The sequence below is a fragment of the Centroberyx affinis genome, unplaced genomic scaffold (genome assembly GCF_046629955.1).
Source record: "Centroberyx affinis isolate AG114_WGS23_722 - 3 ecotype Tasmania unplaced genomic scaffold, CSIRO-AGI_Caff_v1 ptg001177l_1, whole genome shotgun sequence".
Classification (NCBI taxonomy): domain Eukaryota; kingdom Metazoa; phylum Chordata; class Actinopteri; order Beryciformes; family Berycidae; genus Centroberyx; species Centroberyx affinis.
Genome location: NW_027279706.1, coordinates 15,312 through 36,710, shown reverse-complemented (window position 1 = coordinate 36,710; position 21,399 = coordinate 15,312). Strand labels below are relative to the sequence as shown.

At 39.0% G+C, this 21,399-nt stretch overlaps 1 protein-coding gene across 1 annotated transcript; it reads left to right on the top strand.

Annotated features, from left to right (window-relative positions):
* The first annotated feature begins 609 nt into the window (after positions 1-609).
* fbxl16 (F-box and leucine-rich repeat protein 16) lies at positions 610-21,166 on the top strand. Its single transcript, XM_071524308.1, has 6 exons — positions 610-1,317; positions 9,399-9,641; positions 13,175-13,440; positions 15,619-15,703; positions 16,893-16,956; positions 21,018-21,166. The coding sequence occupies exons 1-6, from the start codon at positions 610-612 to the stop codon at positions 21,164-21,166; spliced, it is 1,515 nt and encodes a 504-aa protein (XP_071380409.1).
* The last annotated feature ends 233 nt before the right edge of the window (positions 21,167-21,399 follow it).

Here is a 21,399-nt window from a genome sequence, read left to right as displayed (position 1 = left end):
TTAAAGGAATAGTTCACCCAAAAATGAAAGTTCTGTCATCATCTCCTCCCCCTCATGCCAGTTGAAACACAGGTGAAGTTTGTCCATATAACACACAGGGAGGCTGCCAGCACAACTCCATAGCAGCCTTCTCCAAAACAACTGAAGTCAGTGGGGACCAGTTCTTCAGAGTTCCTATAGTATATCTACAGTATATTTAATTCCATGACTGTATTGTAGGAAGAGAGACAACCGTGAAACTATAACCAAAACAGTAATTCTTCTACATTCTCTAATTGTAAATGAAATAATGCTAAAGTTTAACAATTCATCAATTTGCTGGGGACCCCCTGGAGCCCCTTCAAGGACCCCTGGTGGTCCCCGGGCCCCACATTGAGAACCACTGTATTAAACAATTAGATGGCACTCACACACTTCTACACACTACACACTTCTGTCTGCGATCATTGGTGGGGGACGACATGTTTATTTGTATTTTATTACCCTCCTTTCAAATCCAGTCCTCCTGAACGTTCTCCATGTTTCCTATGTCTAACAGCAAACTCACCATGTATTCTCTCTCTCTCTCTCTCTCTCTCTCTCTCTCTCTCCCTCCACCCCAGGTTCCCAATGTTGAACATGTCCACCCCCAGCGAGCTCAAGTCTCCCTGCGTGACTCGCAACGGTATGGTCAAGCTGCCCCCCAGCCAGCCCAACGGCCTGGGCAGCGCCAGCATCACCAAGGGCACGCCCGCCGCCAAGAACCGCCTGTGCCAGTCGTCCTCGGTGCCCTCCATCCTGCCCCCCCCGCCGTCCTCCCTGCCCTACCACCACCACCACCACCTGGACAGCCCCGGCACGCCCCACTCGGCGGCCTCCCTCCTCGGCCCCGACCCGGAGGCCGGCAAGTCTCTGGCGGGCCTGAAGCCGTCCCTCCGCCAGTTGGCCCCGCTCACCCTGCCCAAGCCCCTGCTGCTGGAGCGCCAGCTGGTCCTGGACGAGAAGCTGCTCAACCGGCTGCTCTGGTACTTCACCACGGCTGAGAAGTGCGTGCTGGCGCAGGTGTGCAAGACGTGGCGCAAGGTGCTGTACCAGCCGAAGTTCTGGGAGGGGGTGACGCCCATCCTGCACGCCAAGGAGCTCTACGCGCTGCTGCCCAACGGGGAGAAGGAGTTTGTCAGCCTGCAGGCCTTCGCCCTCCGCGGCTTTCAGGCGTTCTGCTTAGTGGGCGTGTCGGACCTGGACATTTGCGAGTTCATCGACAACTACCCGCTGTCCAAGAAGGGCGTCCGCTCGGTCAGCCTCAAGAGGTCCACCATCACGGATGCCGGTCTGGAGGTGAGTGGGGATGAGCCGGGGAATGACGGGGATCAGTGGGTTAAGGTTATCCCTGGATTTGAACAGGCTGAGGTGGTAACGCTGCCAGTGTGGTAGGGATCAGTGTCTCTTCACTGGCTCCCCGTAAAGTATAGAATAGAATTCAAGATACTACTTCTCACATACAAGTAAGGCTGGGTATTGGCATGGACCTCACGATATGATACATTGCAATACGATACATATTGTGATACATTGCAATACTCTACATAATTTACTGAAAATTTAAAAATAGAGCTGAAAATACAACTTGCTGTGTACCACCTGGGTAGTCTAATATGTACATCACATTATATTGATAACTCAGCGGACAGATTGAGTCAAAACTATTTAATTCAAAGGGATTTGAGGGAAATTTAAGGACATTTTAAATCCCTTTAAAACATGAATTTTTTTTTTTAATGTATTGATACGAGGGGCTGGAAAATCGATACAGTATCATGGAAAAAAATATTGCAATACTCAGGTGTATCGATTTTTTTGCACAGCCGTACATACAAGGCCCTACATGGTCTCGCCCCTTCAGACATTTCCGAACTTTTGCATCCGTATTCCAACCTCTAGGCCGCTCAGATCATCCGACCAAGTTCTCTTATTTATACCCCGCTCCCTCCGCAAATCCAAGGGTGATTGCGCTTTTGCCGTTTAGGGCCCCGTCCCTCTGGAACTGTCCCCCCCCCCCCCTCTGTTAGATCAGCTGAATCTGTAAACAGCTTCAAAAAACTTCCCCATTTGTACCGACTTGCCTTCCCTGTAAAAGGGGCTGTAATTTATCTTTTTGTATATCGCTGTATATGTATGTTGTTATTTTTGTATCCTGTGAAGCACTTTGTAACTTTGTTTTAAAAAGGTGCTATATAAATAAAATCTTACTTACTTGACTTACTTAAAGGTTCTCTGACAGCACACAGCGACCTTGAGTAGGAAATATCTAGCTGTTGCCTTGGAAAAACCCCTTCAGAAGCTTCACAAAAGGAACGGACTCAGTATTTTGCTTGGCTTTATTCTGATGATAGTTGAGGTTTTCTTAAGCATTCAAAGGGAAAACGCTGAGACTGCAAACTGGCATAGAGATAGCAAAAATTCCTGACTTCTGATTCTGATTTGATTTCCGTCACCGACAAAAGCGTGAATTCCAGCTATGAGGTATCAAGACTGATGGGAGTTATTATAAACAATTTGTGAGCTTAGAATATGCCTTCAGGATAGTTCTGAGCTATTGATCTTCAAAGTTTTCAGCATCCATTGAGTTAAATGGAGATGGGTCCTTTTGTTTTAGAAATTACAGAGTCAAAAATCATTATTTTCAAAAAAATAACACCACACATATGTCAACAGGCACTCATAGAATAGGTTCATGCGACTAACTCGTTTTTGACAAAAAGGTCAGATAGAACCTTATAATACCAAGGTCACTAATTGGTAAATTGTTTATTGGTAGTAGGAATTGTGAATTGATATTACAAATTTTTAAGGCAGCACACAGTAGAAACATTTCAACTTCCATATAAGTAAGGGCCTTTCCATTCTCTTGGCTTACCGAACTGCATGAATGATCTAGTTCAGTGGTTCTCAACGTGGGGTCCGGGGACCACCAGGGGTCCTTGAGGGGGTTCCAGGGGGTCCCCAGCAAATTGATGAATTGTTAAACTTCAGCATTATTTCATTCACAAGAAGTGAACACAATCAGAGAATGTAGAAGAATGACTGTTTTGATCATAGTTTCTCTGTTATCTCTCTACCTACAATACAGATAGTCATGGAACTCTGAACAAAATCATATCTAACAAAAATATTCTCAGATGTGGATCAGAGAGAGAAAACTATCTCATCAAATGGGGGTCTGTGGCTCTAATGTGGACTAAATTAGGGGGCCTTGATATGAAAAAGGTTGAGAATCACTGATCTAGTTCATTATAAAAACCACTGCTATCCTAGATGTAAACTGAAATGACAAGGTGGCTGCTAGCTTGCAGGCTTAGTAACACTTCATATAATGAAAGCCCAGGATTGAAAAAACTGTGATGCTTCTGCACTTGATTCTTTGTGGATGAAAGAAAATGTCTAGGTCTTGTTCAAACTGGGGATGTGTTTTAATGGAACAATCTGGATCGATTTGGAATGATTTTTTTTCACCCTGGAAGTAGCATATTATTTGTCCTGACTCTCAATCATCGTTCCCAAATTAATGTGTCCATATTGTAGACATAAAAGTAATGGATGATGCTGATAACTAGGTCAGGACAGCTAGGACAGCTAAAGAACTCAAAATTGGTAGAAGTAGTATAGTGCATCCCTGTCGGTACTAATATAACCCCTTAATGCTTTAAGATAGTTCATATTAATATGTTATGTGAAGACAAGCATGTTGACATAGAAATATTTGCTAATGAATACATTATTTAGCTTGATGAATGGCCTCATTAGCATAACTGGTTATGCTTAATATCTGGCAGGACATTAGGCAGCTCAAGTGCTTCTTGTTGTGTTAGGCTAATCCTTATATGGTGGCAAAACATTAGAAGACACAGATTTTCTCCTTCCAATGTGAGTCCATTCATTTTTAGAATCTATACTTTTATTCTACCAGATTTCATTGCTAGAAACCAAAGAGGCATGATGCTTGCTGAGTGTTTCTCAGATTTGCTCTTCATACCTGCTAGGCTGCTATTCTGGGATGAGTGGTTGGTTGCCATGGAGAAAGCTGGAATTGTTGGCTGCATGATCTATATATGTGTTTTGCTACTGCGGGGTGTTTATATCTACATTACCGACGAACAAAGGCAGCAGGGGTGGCAAGTAAAAATTTATATATTTTTTTAAACCTTTATGTTCATATACATCATTTATTATTCCAGATAGTTAACTCCATCAGTTAATTCCTGATAGTTAACCTTAAAGGAACAATGACATTTGAAAGGAAGAAGGAAAAGGAGGAAAAACAAAAGAGAAATAAGTTATAAATTTTACTCTTAGCCAACCATCTTTAAAAGAAAGCAGAGCTAGCATAAATGGATCAGTGTGAACTAAAGCTGGATTGATTAATGAGGCTTTCTTGCTTTCAAATACAAGGTAAAGTACATCCATTCATTGTTAAATACTCTGTCATCCTTACTGTTGCTAGCAGTATTCCAAGATATTTTTGTTTTTACTTAAAGCTGCGTGTAGCATTTTAACATAAATAAATTATTATTACATTTTGAACGAGACCATCGCTGAAAAGATTGGCAGTCTCTACTCTGCATTTTCCATTGTGAGCCACCGCGTCAAATTTGGCGGGAAAATCCGCTGGATTGCTTTACGGCACAAAGGGAAACTGCTTTATGGTGCAAACCAAGAAGAGGGAGCTGTTTCTTCCAGCGCAAACAGGGCTAAAGCTTTCAGAGTTTCTCACACAATTAATTTGACAATGATATATTAATGTTGAACAGAAGTGATGGGACTCAACATCTAGGCTATACATCTACTGTATCTTTGGCATATAAAAAAAAATGTTGGGCACGAACATATTTTGAGAGAAAAAGCAAACTGAAGAAAAGCAAGATTCAAGAAAAGGAAACTGTGTTCTTACACTGCTTTGCAATCTGGAGCCACTGTTAAATTCTCACTTGACAAATGACTCGTACTAGTCGTCCTAATATTAGTTATGCTCCTTGAATCCTTTTTTCCTTTTGGTGTCAAGCTTGTGATAGCAGTTATATCCGCTGAAGCAACCGAGGTCACACTGGCTCTTTTCGCCGTTTGTCGGTCATGTGTATTGATTGAGCTGGAACAAAAGCCGCCAACAAAAGCTATCGCTCTCTATGATAACCCATGCCGCAGAGTCGGCTGGTGCACAGTACACCCACCTTTTCACCGGTGTTTTCACTGTAGCTAATATGGCATCATCTCTATTCACACGCAAAAGTGCTGACTCACGCCTCTCAGGGCATTTCAACTCGGTCCAATTAGGCAGTGGGTGGAAAAATCTAGTTGTGCTATCATACAGCTATGCATGCTGATTAGAACAAGGTACTATCATGGGCACAATTTGTACATGGGAGTTCGTGCTTAAATAACATCATTAGGAAAGGCGGCGTTAAAGCAGGTGATGATTTGGCCATTTAAAGAGTAATACTGCTGAAGAGTTTGAGCATTGTGTATGTTATTCCCAGAGGTGGAAAGTAACTAAGTACATGTACTCAAATACTATACTTAAGTACAATTTTGAGGTACTTGTACTTTACTTGAGTATTACCATTTTATGCTACTTTATACTTCTACTCCACTACATTTCAGAGGGAAATATTATACTTTTTACTCCACTACCTTTATTTGATAACTTAAGTTATGAGTTACTTTGCAGATTCAGATTATTAATACAAAATATAATCAACTAATAAATTGTGATGTATTATTATAGATTACTGTAAGCTACCCAGCAGTATATAAAGTAGTGGAAATCAGCCGCAACTTTTCCAGCTGCAACATTAAAGTGATGCTTACACATGAATGCATCAATAATTATAATTCAATAATATAATATATACTGTATTATTCTGAAATGGGCCATTCTGCATAATGAGTACTTTTACTTTTGTTGCTTTAAGTACATTTTGATGCTAATACTTTTGTACTTTTACTTAAGTAACATTTTGAATGCAGGACTTTTACTTGTAACAGAGTATTTTTATACTGTGGTATTTCTACTTTTACTTAAGTAAAAGATCTGAGTACTTCTTCCACCACTGGTTATTCCTATGGTCTGGGACAGTGGTTTTCAAATCTGGTCCTCGGGGTCCAGATGACTGCTGGTTTTCTATTCTGCCATTGTTCAAGTGAAATGAAAATAGGTCTTTTATAAATGACAGCAGCAGACTTTTAAGTTCCAGAATATTCTGACCTTTTACTGTACGTATATCAACTCGAACCACAAAATATGTAAAATTACATACTTCTAGGGACGGGACAATATGCTTATCTGATGATACGATGCGATACGTGATATGGGGTTCACGATTTGATACAATCACAATATGATGTAATATATAAAAGTTCAATGACAACAAAGTGTGACTGTGCAGAATTCTGTTTATTTCTGAGCCACAAATCTTTCTAGCAGTGGCATTAGCTTGCTAGAATGTAAACAACGATGTAAAAATGTCATTACAAAGTGCAAATAATATAATTTGGATGGAGAGCTTGTGAAACTGTGATGGTCAAGCATCTCATTTGTGATTACTACAGCAGAATAAATGGAGCTAATATCACCATTCATTTTTCTGCTTCACGATACGTATTGTCATTTTGTATCGCGATATATTGAATTCCGATATATCGTCCCATCCCTAATCACTCCCATAAATAACTGAGGGGGTGTATCATGAAACTGTGTACCTCACAAAGTATTTGTAAGGAGTGGACGGTACTAAAACTGACAGAGGATGTTCAAATTCACAGAAAAATCTTTAGTTTTTTTTTTTACCTTGTAACTATTATTTCTGCAGGAATGCGTGCTCTGTACTAATAATGCTGAACCACATGGGATTGAAATCACTCAATCTCTCTGGTAAAAATTACATCACCTTACCTCCTCTAGTAATACCTGCAGAATGAAAGAATCCGCACATTGATATCTGCTCCCAATCTACACATAACAATGTGCGGACTCTCTTTCATTCTTCATATATTCATGTTATCTTCATCTTCATTCATATGTGTTGGATTCTGTCCAGCACCTGTTGTTGAGGATTGGGATGTGTGTGTTTTTGTCCTTTTCTATCCTCCTTAGAAATCGGTGAATAAATTAGCACCAGAAAGGCATCTGCTAAAAGTAAAAGAGTAGCTTATATGAAATGTATGGCATGCTAGTCATCAAAATATTGAGATGAAACAACATTAAGATACCAGCTGGAGAAAGTATTCAGCTTAAACGCATTTAATGAGCTCAATTAACATTTGAATTTTTTTTTTTTTTTTCTGGCAGTCATTTTTGTCTTTTTGCGGGTAAATGACTCACAAAGATTTGAATCATCTGCGTGCTGCCTGGGGTGATAAGTGGAAAGATGGTTAAACAGATTTGCAGTTGAACTTTCTGTCACTGCAACTGTCTTATGGCAGGTTTGCAAAGCAGCTTCTCTTCAGTGTCAATTTGTTCCAGTCCAAACAGCCTCCGAGCGAGAAGTAGATCCTCATTGAGGAATGAAGTCTTGTTCAGTGGGTTCTGCAGCAGCACAGACCGCGGTTGTGTCCTCTGTTTGATTTAAAAAATGCATGAAATTCGGCTAATTTGTCTACCTAATAAATTAAAAGGCTTACAATGATTTATGACCTCACTCTGAGGTAATCAGAGTCAGGCGTTCACATGATGACATTTACTAGAGTCAAAGTCTTTCCTTAATCAGGTTATTATTATGAGATTAGCGATATCAAATTATTCTTGTACATGCTAATTTAACAAATGAGAAATGATGGCAAAAATCTGATAACACCACCATTGTTTGCTATGGCAAAAATGTGTTCAGATTTTTTAAATGTATGCACTCATAGTATTATATGTAAGGAGCTCTGGTAAAAAAAATCAAATATTTCAACGTGCAAAAGCAAAATCATCTTTGAATGTGGAAAACACATTGCGCTTTAGCTAAAACCCCACAATGAGGAAGAAGTGGTAGAATTTGCTTTGGTCCTGAACTGGGTTTTTAAAAACACCAATACGATATGTTTCACCACATTGAGAGAATATTATACACGAGAATATTATCGTGGACTTTGTTTAATATGAACTTAAAAGCCCTGATAAGTTGTTTTTATTTCTAATTTTGACATCAATGTTGTTTTGTTGTGGATTTTGTTCAGTGTAATAGTAACTGAAAATAAATAAAGAGTTTAAAAAATAAAAAGACCTGATAAGTAGGGATGGGATGATATATTGAAATTCAATATATCGCAATACGTATCGTGGGTCAGAAAAATTAATTGCGATATTAGCTACATTTTATTCTGCTGTAATAATCACAAATGAGACGGCTTGCCCTTTCAGCTCTCCGTCGATATTGTTATATTATTTGCACTTTGTAATGACATTTTTAATTAGTTTTTGTGTGCGATACTCGATCATATTGAATATCGGTATCGGTATTAGGGCTGTGCAAAAAAATCGATACAGCTGAGTATTGCAATATTTTTTTCCAAGATACTGTATCGATTTTCCAGCCCCTCGTATCGATACATTAAAAAAATTATTCATGTTTTAAACGGATTTAAAATGTCAAATCCCTTTGAATTAAATAGTTTTGACTCAATCTGTCCGCTGAATTATCAATATAATGTGATGTACATATCAGACTACCCAGGTGGTACACAGCAAGTTGTATTTTCAGCTCTATTTTAAAATTTTCAGTTAATTATGTATTGCAATTGCAATGTATCGCAATATGTATCGTATCGCAATGTATCGCGATACAATCGTATCGTGACCCACGTATCGTGATACGTATCGTATCGTGAGGTCCTTGCCAATACCCAGCCTTAATCTGTATCGATATTGGATAATATCCCACTGAGCAATTTTACGTTGATTAGCCTAGACGTTTAAAACACGTCTAAATGGCCATAGACGTCTAGGCTAAATTAAGTTTAAATGGGGTTGAAAAGTGAAAGTTTATCAGATGTCTATACATAGACAATATTATCCTGGACTAAATGAGAGCTACGCATAGACGCAATGTTGAAATTACTTCTTGTGCTCAGATAATTATCTTGTAGGCTTGTCTACAGGACTTCTCTGGTGCATATTTTTAGTATTTACAGATGTTTATTCATTGTAATAATGTATTTACTGCTTGGTCTAAAATAGGTCTATACATAGCCGTAATGATCCTGGGCTATATGAGAGTTGAAATCACGTCTTTTGCTCAGTGGGATCGAATATCGGACCCAAGCCTAGTTGAGGGAGGGGAGGACATTACTCATTCACTATCTTTACCCGCAGTCTCCTAGCTGATTCCGGGATTCAAACCGGCAACCTTTACGTATAACCGTCACATAATATACGTTTCCAGGTCATGTTGGAGCAAATGCAAGGCCTGATGCACCTGGAGCTGTCGGGCTGCAACGACTTCACGGAGGCCGGCCTGTGGTCCAGCCTGAACGCCCGGCTGACCTCGCTCAGCGTCAGCGACTGCATCAACGTGGCCGACGACGCCATCGCCGCCATCTCCCAGCTCCTGCCCAACCTGTCGGAGCTGAGCCTGCAGGCCTACCACGTCACCGACACGGCCATGGCCTACTTCACAGCCAAGCAGGTAGGACGTTCCGCTTAGACGATCCGGATCTTCGAGCATTTCAAGGTTTTTTGAGTAGATGCGTGTTTCGGTAAAGGGAAAAGCTCTCATCCCGATTATGAGATGCGTTATTATACCGATGTAAAAGGAAGGAGGTCCGAGGCACTCTGCAGGCGAAAAATGTAAAGTGCTTTATTTAAAACATCATTTTTTATCGTTTTATTTTTTTGTATTTTTATTGTTTTCGGGTTGTCTGTCCGTCCGTCCCGTTCTCGTGAACGCGATATCTCAGGAACGCCTGGAGGGAATTTCTTCAAATTTGGCACAAACGTCCACTTGGACTCAAGGATGAACTGATTAGAATTTGGTGGTCAAAGGTCAAAGGTCACTGTGACCTCACAAAAGACGTTTTTGGCCATAACTCAAGAATTCATACGCTAATTATGACAAAATTTCGCACAAATGTCTAATGGGATAAAATGATGAAGTGATGACATTTTATATCCAAAAGATCAAAGGTCAACTTCACTGTGACAACATAATGTTTTGCTTACCACTGTAGCTGAGAAAACCATCTTGGGTCTTTCTACAAAAACGGTGGAAGTGCTGACACTTACTTTTGTAGACACCAAAATCCTTTAAGTTGACCTAATAATCACAGTAATTATATATGTTCAATAAATAAAGACTGTCCTTGCAATGATAAAATAAAGTTTATTGGCGGAGGCATAATAGTTTCAACAATTTTTGCTTGAGGAGTGCCTTCGAATTCCAAAAGCACCTTCAGCAAATGCCTCGACCCACCAAAACCCCAAAAGAAGCGCACTCTATCCTCTCTTCTTTGAATAATCATACCAATATTTTTCCAGAACGGTGGCATACATTCACATTATATCTGCTTTCCTGTTGGGTTTTGTCTTAATAGTTTTCATGGCGATATTCAGAAGCTCTGTTCATCCATGTGTACAGGATATGACGTGTTCACTGAATAGGATCTTAATCAGGACGTCGTCTATTATAGAGAATACTGCATGTAAACAAGGCTGTTTCTAGTAGACACACCAGTGGAAACCAATACAATAATAGTAATAAATCCATCAAAACAATTACAATATTTCTAGTGGTCATCATAGTTTTTTCTGCAGTGATAGTGAATAAATCGGGCAGCTAACAAGCGAATGCATCGCTAAGACCTAGAGCACAGCTATTATAGGAAGCTTATATTATAGGAGCCTTCCTGCTCCCTTTCATTCCAACTAAAGCTGAAAATCAATGGTTTGGCTCCCTGGTTGGCAGTAAGTAGAAACCTGTCAGAAGTTATTATTAAGGGATGGAGCTATCGATTAAAGTTGCCCTCGGTGTGTATGCAGACGTTTTTAAACTATCGTATATTGTCTATCAAATGAAGCTATGTTCAATATGAACTAATATTGTTAATGTCAAGGCAACTCATTTCCAGTCTTTAACTGTAATGTGATTGGCTAATAGGCTAATAATTTTTAATTTACTAATTTTTACTAATTTTTAATAAGTCTTTACTGGAAGAACAGAACCTCTTCCTCTGTTGTGCTGTAAAGCAATCCAGCAGATTTCCCTCCAAATCTGACCTGGTGGCTCTCAACCTGCTAATCTTATAGGCGCTGGTCTTGTTTGTTTATGGTAAAAGGTTTGGAACAAACTCCCATTACAAATAAGACAATTCCACCTTTTTATTTTAACACCATTGTTATTAATTAATATTTATTTTATATTTCTTATACTTGTTTTATGCTTTTTATATCTAGGATTGTTATTTATTATTTTCAATTTATTTTATACTTGGACTTGTTTTATGCTTTTTATATCTAGGATTATTCTTTATTATTTTTTTAATTTATTTTATTATTATCTTATTCTTTGATATACTTGTTTTATATTTCTTACCTGTATTTCTTTCATACTTGTGTTATTGATTTTTATTGTTTCTCTTGCATTTTATGATATGAAAGGTGCTATATAAATATATAATAATTATTATTATTATCATAGTAATCTCTCAAAATGACTGTGGTAATGATGTATTGATGTCAAAATGATGATTACACAACTGAAGTCACTGACAAAGAACATCAAATCTCATTACTAACTTAACCTGCCTTTTATCACCTGGAAAATATTGCCAAGGTCAGAACTTTTCTCACCCAAACTTGTATCACCTGTATCAAACTTGTATCACTTATATCAACAGGCTCAACTACTGTAATGCACTTCTCTCTGGACTTCCCAAAATATAGGACAGCCACAAATTGTACAAAATGGTGCACAGTTAGAACCAGGTAGAGAGCACACCTTACTCTTGTTTCAAAGTACCTACACTGGGTACTAGTTCATTTTAGAATAGATTTTAAGATTCTTTTATTGGTTTGTAAATCAATTCGCAGACTTGCCCTGATTATATTAAGGATCTGCTCCCTAAATATGTTCTTGGATTGCTCTCTTTTAGTTCTACCTATATGCAGGACAAAGACTTATGGGGAGGCTGTTTTCAGTTGCTCGGGCCCCAGGCTTTGGAACAGCCTCCCTCTGGATCTGAGGGCAGCTGAAAAAGTAGACACTTTCAGGGCGCGTTCACACCAAGCATGTTTGGACCGATTCAGTCCAACTCTGGAGCGATTCCTCCTTTAGTTCCGTTTGTTTAGCTAGTTGAGAACAATACCATTTGAACTCAGGTGGCACCAAATAACCTGCACCAAGTCTCAGTCCTCTAACAAGAGAACTGTGGTGTGGTTTGTTAGAGGTTTTATGGGTATAAGGAGACGGATATTGACATCTGACAGCCAGTAGTTCCTCATGCCTGGAAAGCCTAGCATAACAAAATGAGGGCAAACTGCAGTCTGGACTGATGCTCATATTCAGCTTTTTCTTCATGTGTTCTTACCTGGTGTGAAGTCCAGAGATGGTAAATTATGGAGAAGAGCGCAGGGAAGTCCATAGTTAAGGTTACAGGAACTGGATTAAGATTTGTTTTAACTCCCAAGCTCCCCGGCTGCCAAAATCTTTAATCTTTAATGTTGTGGAATGGCAGGTTACCAAAACTCTGTCCAATAAACAAGTTGCTTGTGAGTCCGTGTGACTTTTGGTTGAACAGTGTGAACCTAAATGAACTGAATACAAAAATGGTACAAAGTCAACTTTTCAACTGTGGTTCAAACCAAAGAAAACAAACTATAGGTGTGATCTCACCCTTAAATGCAAGCTTAAGACATTTCATTTTGTCTTGTTTCTTGCTTATACTCTTAATCTCTCTTGCACTTTATTTTATTCTTTGCCTAATTCTTGCCTGTATTTTATTTTATTTTAATGCGAAGTGCATTGCATTGCATTCATTTGTGCTAAATAAATAAAGGCTGATTGATTGACAGATCTCATCTAATCTTACCTCATCTTATAATGAAAATAAGCCTGTCACTTTATTTCATCCTTAACAAGACTGTTACATGCTGTTGCCAGTTGCTTTTTTCCTATCATCATCATCAAAAATAAACTAAAGCTGTCCCCCCTTACCCCCCCCCTAGGGCTACACCACCCACACACTGCGGCTTCACTCCTGCTGGGAGATCACCAACCACGGCGTGGTGAACATGGTGCACAGCCTGCCCAACCTGACCGCCCTCAGCCTCTCCGGCTGCTCCAAGATCACGGACGACGGCGTGGAGCTGGTGGCCGAGAACCTGCGCAAGCTCCGCAGCCTGGACCTGTCCTGGTGCCCCCGCATCACCGACATGGCCCTGGAGTACATCGCCTGTGACCTGCATAAACTGGAAGAGCTGGTGCTGGACAGGTCAGTGTGTGTGTGTGTGTGTTCTTATACTTGTATCCTTGTGAGAACCAGTTTGAATGTTTAGGAATGTGGGTAATACAGTGGAGTGTCCCACTTTTTAATCAGGAAAATAGCTTGCTAATGTGTTTAAAGAGTAACTGAACCCCAAACCCAAATTTGTGGTGAAGCCTGACATCTAATGGTGAAAAGCAGGGTACTTGAACTGGCCATCTGCTATTGGCTGGTCTTTGGTGCCAGGTGATGTCTTCTATAGCAGTGGTTCTCAACCTTTTTCATATCAAGGACCCCTGTTTTAGTCCACATTAGAGCCACAGACCCCCATCTGATGAGATTTTGTCTCTCGGAGCCAAATATGAGAATACTTGTATTACACATGACTTTGTCCAGAATCTGTATTGTAGGTAGAGAGATAACAGTGAAACTATGATCAAAATAGTAATTCTTCTTAACTTCTTGTAAATCAAGAAATGGTGAAGTTTAACAATTCATCAATTTGCTGGGGACCCTCTGGTACCCGCTCAAGGACCCCTGGTGGTCCCCGGACCCCACTTTGAGAACCACTAGAGTACAAAAGGTGGTGACATCACCTGGCACTAAAGACCAACCAACAGCAGATGGCCAGTTCAGTACCCTAGTTTTCATCATTAGATGTCAGGCTTCACCACAGATTTTGGTTTGGTTTAGTTAGTGTTTAATCAAAAAATCTTTTCTCCTTTTCATATCATTATAAAATGAATACTTCAGGGGTTTTTTTCTGGCTGCTGGTCAGACTAAGTAAGACATTTTAAGAATCACTTTGAGCTCTGGGAACTGTGATGGGCATTTATCATTATTTTTTCCATTTTATAGACTAAACGATTAATCAATTAATCAAAAAAAATAAGTGATAGATGAATCGATAATGAAAATAGTCATTAGTTGCAGCCCTGTATTTATGATTAAAATTCACTGTACGCTGTGATGTAAGAAATATCTGCCTCAAACAGTCATAATACTATTCTGAAAATACAACTTCTAGTAATATCTCAGTCAACATTCTCTCTATGCCTCTATACCTGTAGTGTGTGTGTGTGTGTGTGTGTGTGTACTGTACTGATACTGTACTCGGCTATAGCGTCAATTTGCCAATTAAAATAGTAATGATATGAAACTAGGAGGCTCTACAGTATATGCATATCATCCACCTAGTGTATACTGTACGTGGTGCTCTATGGGACGGGCCTGTAGATGAAATCAAATTGTCAGCATCTGTGGAAATTGCTGATATTTTTTTTCATTTAATTTGACATTAACTGACTTTTACGTTGCCTCGGGAATCGGCCGAGTTGCTCCATCGGCAATTATCGTCCGTCAGGCCGAGCCGAGTGCTTAGCCTGAAATTTTCAACTTACATTGGAGGAAAATTCCAGTGTCCCCGTATTGTGCTCCCCACAGAGGCTTTGTCATTATAAAACATTGCCGCGCTGCAGATGGGGGAGCGGTTGAAAATAAATCACAGTGTGAGGTGTCTTGCGGTGTAGCGGCTCTCTGTAATGATGAGGATGGGATTTCTGCTGAGCTAAGTTTAAAGCTGTGTACTCGCTCATCAGTCGCACTCGCAAATGTTGCCCTTTTTTTTTTTTTTTTTTTTTTTTTTTTTTTTTTTTTTTTAGCTACGAGGCCGCAGGGCTGGAAGTACGGAGACGTAGACTGGGCGGAAGAATTTATATCCGAATGTTTTCTTTCAATCATTTTTTTTTTTTTTTTTTCACTTTTTAGATCAGTGATTCTCAACCTTTTTCATATCAAGGACCCCTGATTTAGTCACATTAGGACCACAGACCCCCATTTGATTTTGTCTTTCTGACCCAAATCTGAGAATATATTTATTGTTAAATATGATTTTGTCCAGAATTCCATGACTACCTGTATTGTACTTAGAGAGATAACAGTAACTATGATCAAAACAGTCATTCTTCTACATTCTCTAATTGTGTTCACTTCTTGTAAATGAAATAATGAAGTTTAATAATTCCTCAATTTGCTAGGGACCCCCCTGGAACCCCCTCAAGGACCCCTGGTGGTCCCCGGACCCCACGTTGAGAACCACTGTTTTAAATAATGCATATGATGTGCATACTGACCTGTAAACCGCAGTGTGTGAATATCGGCTGAAGCGTATTGTCTCTCTTTTCACAGGTGTGTGCGGATCACAGACACCGGCCTCGGCTACCTGTCCACCATGTCCTCCTTAAGGAGCCTCTATCTGCGCTGGTGCTGTCAGGTAACGCACACACACACACACACACACACACACTGACACACTCACACAAACAGTAGTGTAGGCCAGTGGTTCTCAACCTTTTTCATATTAAAGACCCCTAATTTAGTCCACATTAGAGCCACATAAGGACCCCCATTTGATGAGATTTTGTCTCTCGGACCCAAATCTGAGAATATTTTTATTGTTAGATATGATTTTGTCCAGAATTCCATGATTATCTGTACTGTAGGTAGAGAGATAACAGAGAAACTATGATCAAAATGAAGTTTAACAATTCATCAATTTGCTGGGGACCCCCTGGAATGCCCTCAAGGACCCCCGGTGGTCCCCGGACCCCACATTGAGAACCACTGGTGTAGGCAATAGTATGAGAAGGTATGGAGAGTCTTTTGACCTCTTTATGGGTATTCAGACTATACCCACTTACTGTATCAACCTAATTACCTTTAAAATACACTGGGTAGTAGGAGCCGAGTAGACTTGCATTTGCATGTTCAGCAGTATTCCCTGACTATATGTATATTCCTCTCTGTATACACACACACACACACACACACACACACTAATGGATGCCATAAATTGATACTATCCACTATATAAGGACAGAGAGTCATACTTGAATATGTATCATTGGACTATTTGGCATGCATGTTACATTGCAAAGACAATGTATTTCATAGAACATGGGAGCCTTTTATGTCATATATTGGTTTAGATATCTCTGCTATTCTTACAAGAGGGTTTATGTAGTATGGACCTGTGTGATACCTGCTATTTAGCTATTTGTTATTTTGATTTTATGTAATTCCTGAGTCACATGTGTGAGTCTGTGAGCCAAGACGTTCTGTTTTGTTTTGTCCTTCTTTTAATTGTTGTTTTTGTTGCTTCGACGCAATCATAATGTTTTCTGACTCAAAAATCAATAAACACATACATACAAAAAAACAAAAAAACATAGGATTAGACACTGAGTCATTCTGCAGCTTCCCATAATGTTGAATCATTTTGATTTGACAATAAGAAACTCAATCACAATCATTCAGTCAGTCTATCCATCCATCAATGAATAACTTAACAAATTTTCGCTAACTCATAAGGTTTGCAGCAGTCTTTGATTAGAAAGCTCATGTTTATGGTGTGTGTGTGTGTGTGTGTGTGTGTGTGTGTGTGTGTGTGTGTGTGTGTGCAGGTGCAGGACTTTGGACTACAGCATTTGTTTGGAATGAGGAGTCTTCGTCTACTGTCTCTTGCAGGTATGATCTTTTCCTTCCATTCCTTGCATTAACATGTGACTTTGACATGTCTAGATTCTATCCACATTTCAAAGGCAAATCATCATAATAATCCACATTTTTTTTTTTATGTAAATAAATAGTTGTTTTTCTATTCTCTATCACCAATTGCTGTAACACAATAGCGATTCGACCTATAGCCAGGTCATGAAAGTGTCTCCATTTGCTGTTCTATGGAGGAAATATAGAAACACACCACAGCAATGAGCGCTGAGCAGCAAAGATGGAGAGAAAATGAAGGGAAAAAAAACAGGATCTCGCAGATTACCACTGTAAATGAGCTCAATATGTATTCAAAAGATGATTCAAAGACTGGCAGTTTGCAGGTAAACTCAAGCTTGAGGAAAAATGATGACCAATTAAATTTTGAATAAACGCTTTTGAGTGTATTAAATATTAGGAACACCTTCCGAGTGTTGATAAAACCCCTTTTGCATAATCCATATCTTAAATCTGTAAGTATGTCTCTTTCTTCTCTATCTGCCCTTAGAATAATGATAATAACAGGATACATGGGGAAAAAAAGATAAATAGGATATAAGCACACAAGTAGAATCCAAACAACAAATAAACAAATAATTAAAATAATAACGCAATAAAATAGAATGTAAATAGTTGTGCCGTTATATAAAGTTACAGTTATTACTGCAGTTACTTACATTTGCTACATACAGATTTACTAGCATAATTATTGATTACTATAATAGAAGTTGAAATATGTGCTATATATATAGCATAACATGACATCATAAACAATATGAAAATGTAAGTATGTATTCAGCATGGGTGGAACCAATATAAAAATATTCATATATATCATTAATAATGCATAAGATAATGAGAACATGGGAAAACTGAAGAAATAAGTATGCAAATTTCCAGCAATTTACATGATCATATTCACAATTACAAGTCTACAGAAGCCTATACAGATACATAAACATTAAATCATCCTTTAAAAATAGCATAGCTTTTAAAAAGTAAGGTTTTTAAGGGATTTATTCATGGGTTGGTTCGTGGAGACGCTAGAAATTAAGGGATTTTTCATGCCTTTTGTGGTTTACAGGGTTATTAATGAGTTATTAATAGAAAGTCTCCCTGAATTTTACATGAAATTAGAAAGTAAGCAGTCAAACATTAAGGGGGGTTTAAGGAGGTTTTGATGGGGTCTCCTCCATTAATAACTCCCTTAGCTCATTTTAAGGGGATTTTAAGGTTATGTTATGAGGTTTTTACACAGAAAAATGGCTGTGTGCAAAAGGCATGACTGAAGTGGATTTCATAGATTAGTTAGATCAGTCTATTTTATGTTAAGAGCAAGTCATTCCAAAAGGTTAGGGTTAGTTTGTACATAAAGGGTTAGGGTTAGTACATAAAGTTGTACATAAAGTTCTGCATACAACCAACCAAACCACTTACTTTATTAATTTAACTGATTGTACCCTGAGTTTCCCCTTAAATTCCCTTCAGAAACATTTGTCCATACTATACAACGATGTCACACATATTCTGTATCTGCTCCTTCCATTGAAGCTACAGCTGCTTATATTAAGTGAAATAATTTATTAATGTATAATAATGTATTCGCTTAATATAGTTAGGGTTAGGTTTAGGGTTAGGGTTAAACATGGGACCCCGGTGAACATAGAACCCTGGGAGAGCACATATGTAGAACTGGGGAACATAAGACCCTGGGAACATAGGACCCTGGGAACATAGGACCCTTTGTCATGTTCCCATTATGTGCCATATAAATCTGGGGAACATAGGACCCTGGGAACACAGATACGCTCCCACCTACACACTAATGCATTGTACATTTGAGGGGAAATGATGACGAATGGAGAGGCATGTGTTGTACTTCCCTCATCCCTCTGTTACACTCCGCCCCCTGGTGTTTACATTCAGTATCACAGGCCAGATCATGAAATGAAAGCATTCTGTACCATTAGAGTTTATCAGTTGAAATCCTTTCAGTTTCTTCAGTTCAATTGTGTCGTCGTGGAGTTGAGTCTTATTTTGAAGACCGAATGGAGAGAAATTATTTATACAATGAGTTGTAAAAGCAACCTCGCTCAAACGTACTCCAAGGAGTCACCATCTTTTATGTCAATCAAACAGTGTGTCCAGTACTGTGACGTCTTTTTTTCCCTGGATTTTCTGTTGATGCAGTTTGAGTTTCTCTTTTGTCTGTCTGTTCAGCCATGGTGGCTATCACTGCTCATGCTAACTACAAAGTTCCTCTATTCTTTTATTTATTCCAAACAAACAGAAACGTAAAACCAGTGGTGGAAGAAGTACTCAGATCTTTTACTTAAGTAAAAGTAGAAATACCACAGTATAAAAATACTCTGTTATAAGTAAAAGTCCTGCATTCAAAATGTTACTTAAGTAAAAGTACAAAAGTATTAGCATCAAAATGTACTTAAAGCAACAAAAGTAAAAGTACTCATTATGCAGAATGGCTCATTTCAGAATAATACAGTATATATTGTATTATTGAATTATAATTATTGATGCATTAATGTGTAAGCATCACTTTAATGTTGCAGCTGGAAAAGGTGGGGCTGATTTCCACTACTTTATATACTGCTGGGTAGCTTACAGTAATCTGTAATAATACATCACAATTTATTAGTTGATTATATTTTGTATTAATAATCTGAATCTGCAAAGTAACTAGTAACTTAAGTTATCAAATAAATGTAGTGGAGTAAAAAGTACAATATTTCCCTCTGAAATGTAGTGGAGTAGAAGTATAAAGTAGCATAAAATGGTAATACTCAAGTAAAGTACAAGTACCTCAAAATTGTACTTAAGTACAGTATTCGAGTAAATGTACTTAGTTACTTTCCACCTCTGCGTAAAATGTACTTACACACCTACCAGACGGCAAAAAGGCCACCGGTACAACTGTGAAACCCTATTTAGTTTAAGTTTCTATGAGCAAAACAAGAAATCGACATTTTCTGTGGTTGCTTTGTCTGTGTTCTAATAATTTATGTGAAATGTATATGGTGTGAATATTTTGTCAAACAGCATGATCATTAAAATGTTTTTTCTTGTGTCAAAATGCTAACTTGAACTGAAGTTTGCTAGCTTGTTAGCATTTTGTGACTTCCAGAAAAAAATCAATTATTATGATCATGCAGTTGTTTGACAGACATGAAAAGGTTAAGGGCGATCAACAACACCACATACATTCTCTATGAACCAGTAATCCCTTAAAATAACATAACATTTTCATTATTTTTACATTAATTCACCCCTTAATTCACGCAAAATCCCCTTAAAATTGATTAACAGAGTTATTAATGGAGGAAATCCCATGGTCTTGACTCCTTACTTTACTCAGGGAGACAGGAACTTCTCCATTCATTTCCACTTAATAAACCTGCAAACCATACACAAAAGGCATGAAAAATCCCTTAATTGCCAGTGTCTTCATGAATCAACCCATGAATAAATCCCTTATAACCCCATGATACTAACCTTACTTTTTTTAAAGCAATGTTATTTTTTAATGGATAATTAATGTTTATGTAATGGAGAAATTAAGGACATTTCAGGGATAAAATTAAGGGGATTGGTTTCGTAGTGATATCACATACATTTTTAGAACAGTGGTTCTCAACGTGGGGTCCGGGGACCACCAGGGGTCCTTAAGGAGGTCCCCAGCAAATTGATGAATTGTTAAACTTCAGCATTATTTCATTTACAAGAAGTTATCACAGTTACAGATTGTAGAAGAATGACTGTTTTGATCATAGTTTCACTGTTATTTCTCTACATACAATACATATAGTCATGGAATTCTGGACAAATCATATCTAACAATGAAAATATTCTCAGATTTGGGTCCGAGAGACAAATGGGGGTCCATGGTCCTAATGTGTACTAACTTATGGGTCCTTGATATGAAAAAGGGTGAGAATCACTGTATTAGAACACAGAAAAAAAGATATTTGTTGCATGAATGAATGACCCCCCCCCCCCCCTCCTTCCTTGCCGTCCCGCTCCAGGCTGCCCCCTGCTGACCACCACCGGTCTGTCGGGCCTGATCCAGCTGCAGGAGCTGGAGGAACTGGAGCTGACCAACTGCCCCGGGGCCACCGCCGAGCTCTTCAAGTACTACTCCCAGCACTTGCCCCACTGCATGGTCATCGAGTAGGACCGGCGATCCGAAGAAAAAAAAACCCCCATCCCCGCTCCCCCCCCTCCCCAACCCCCCCCCCCTAGCCGACCGCCATACTTCAACCTTCCTCCTCCTCCTCCTCCTACCTACCTCCTCTTCACTCTTTCTCTCTCTTTTTCCGCGGAAGGACGCCAGCCAGGAGAAAACCCCCTAGCCCCTCTAACCCGCGCCATCCCTTCGCTGAGAATTTCATGAGCTACCCTTTCTTC

Excerpts from the sequence above, each read along its gene's own strand:
- fbxl16 (XM_071524308.1), top strand. The coding sequence starts at position 610 with ATGTTGAACATGTCCACCCCCAGCGAGCTCAAGTCTCCCTGCGTGACT. Across the intron at positions 1,318-9,398 it reads TCACGGATGCCGGTCTGGAG|GTCATGTTGGAGCAAATGCA; the intron begins GTGAGTGGGGAT and ends ATACGTTTCCAG. Across the intron at positions 13,441-15,618 it reads GAAGAGCTGGTGCTGGACAG|GTGTGTGCGGATCACAGACA; the intron begins GTCAGTGTGTGT and ends CTCTTTTCACAG.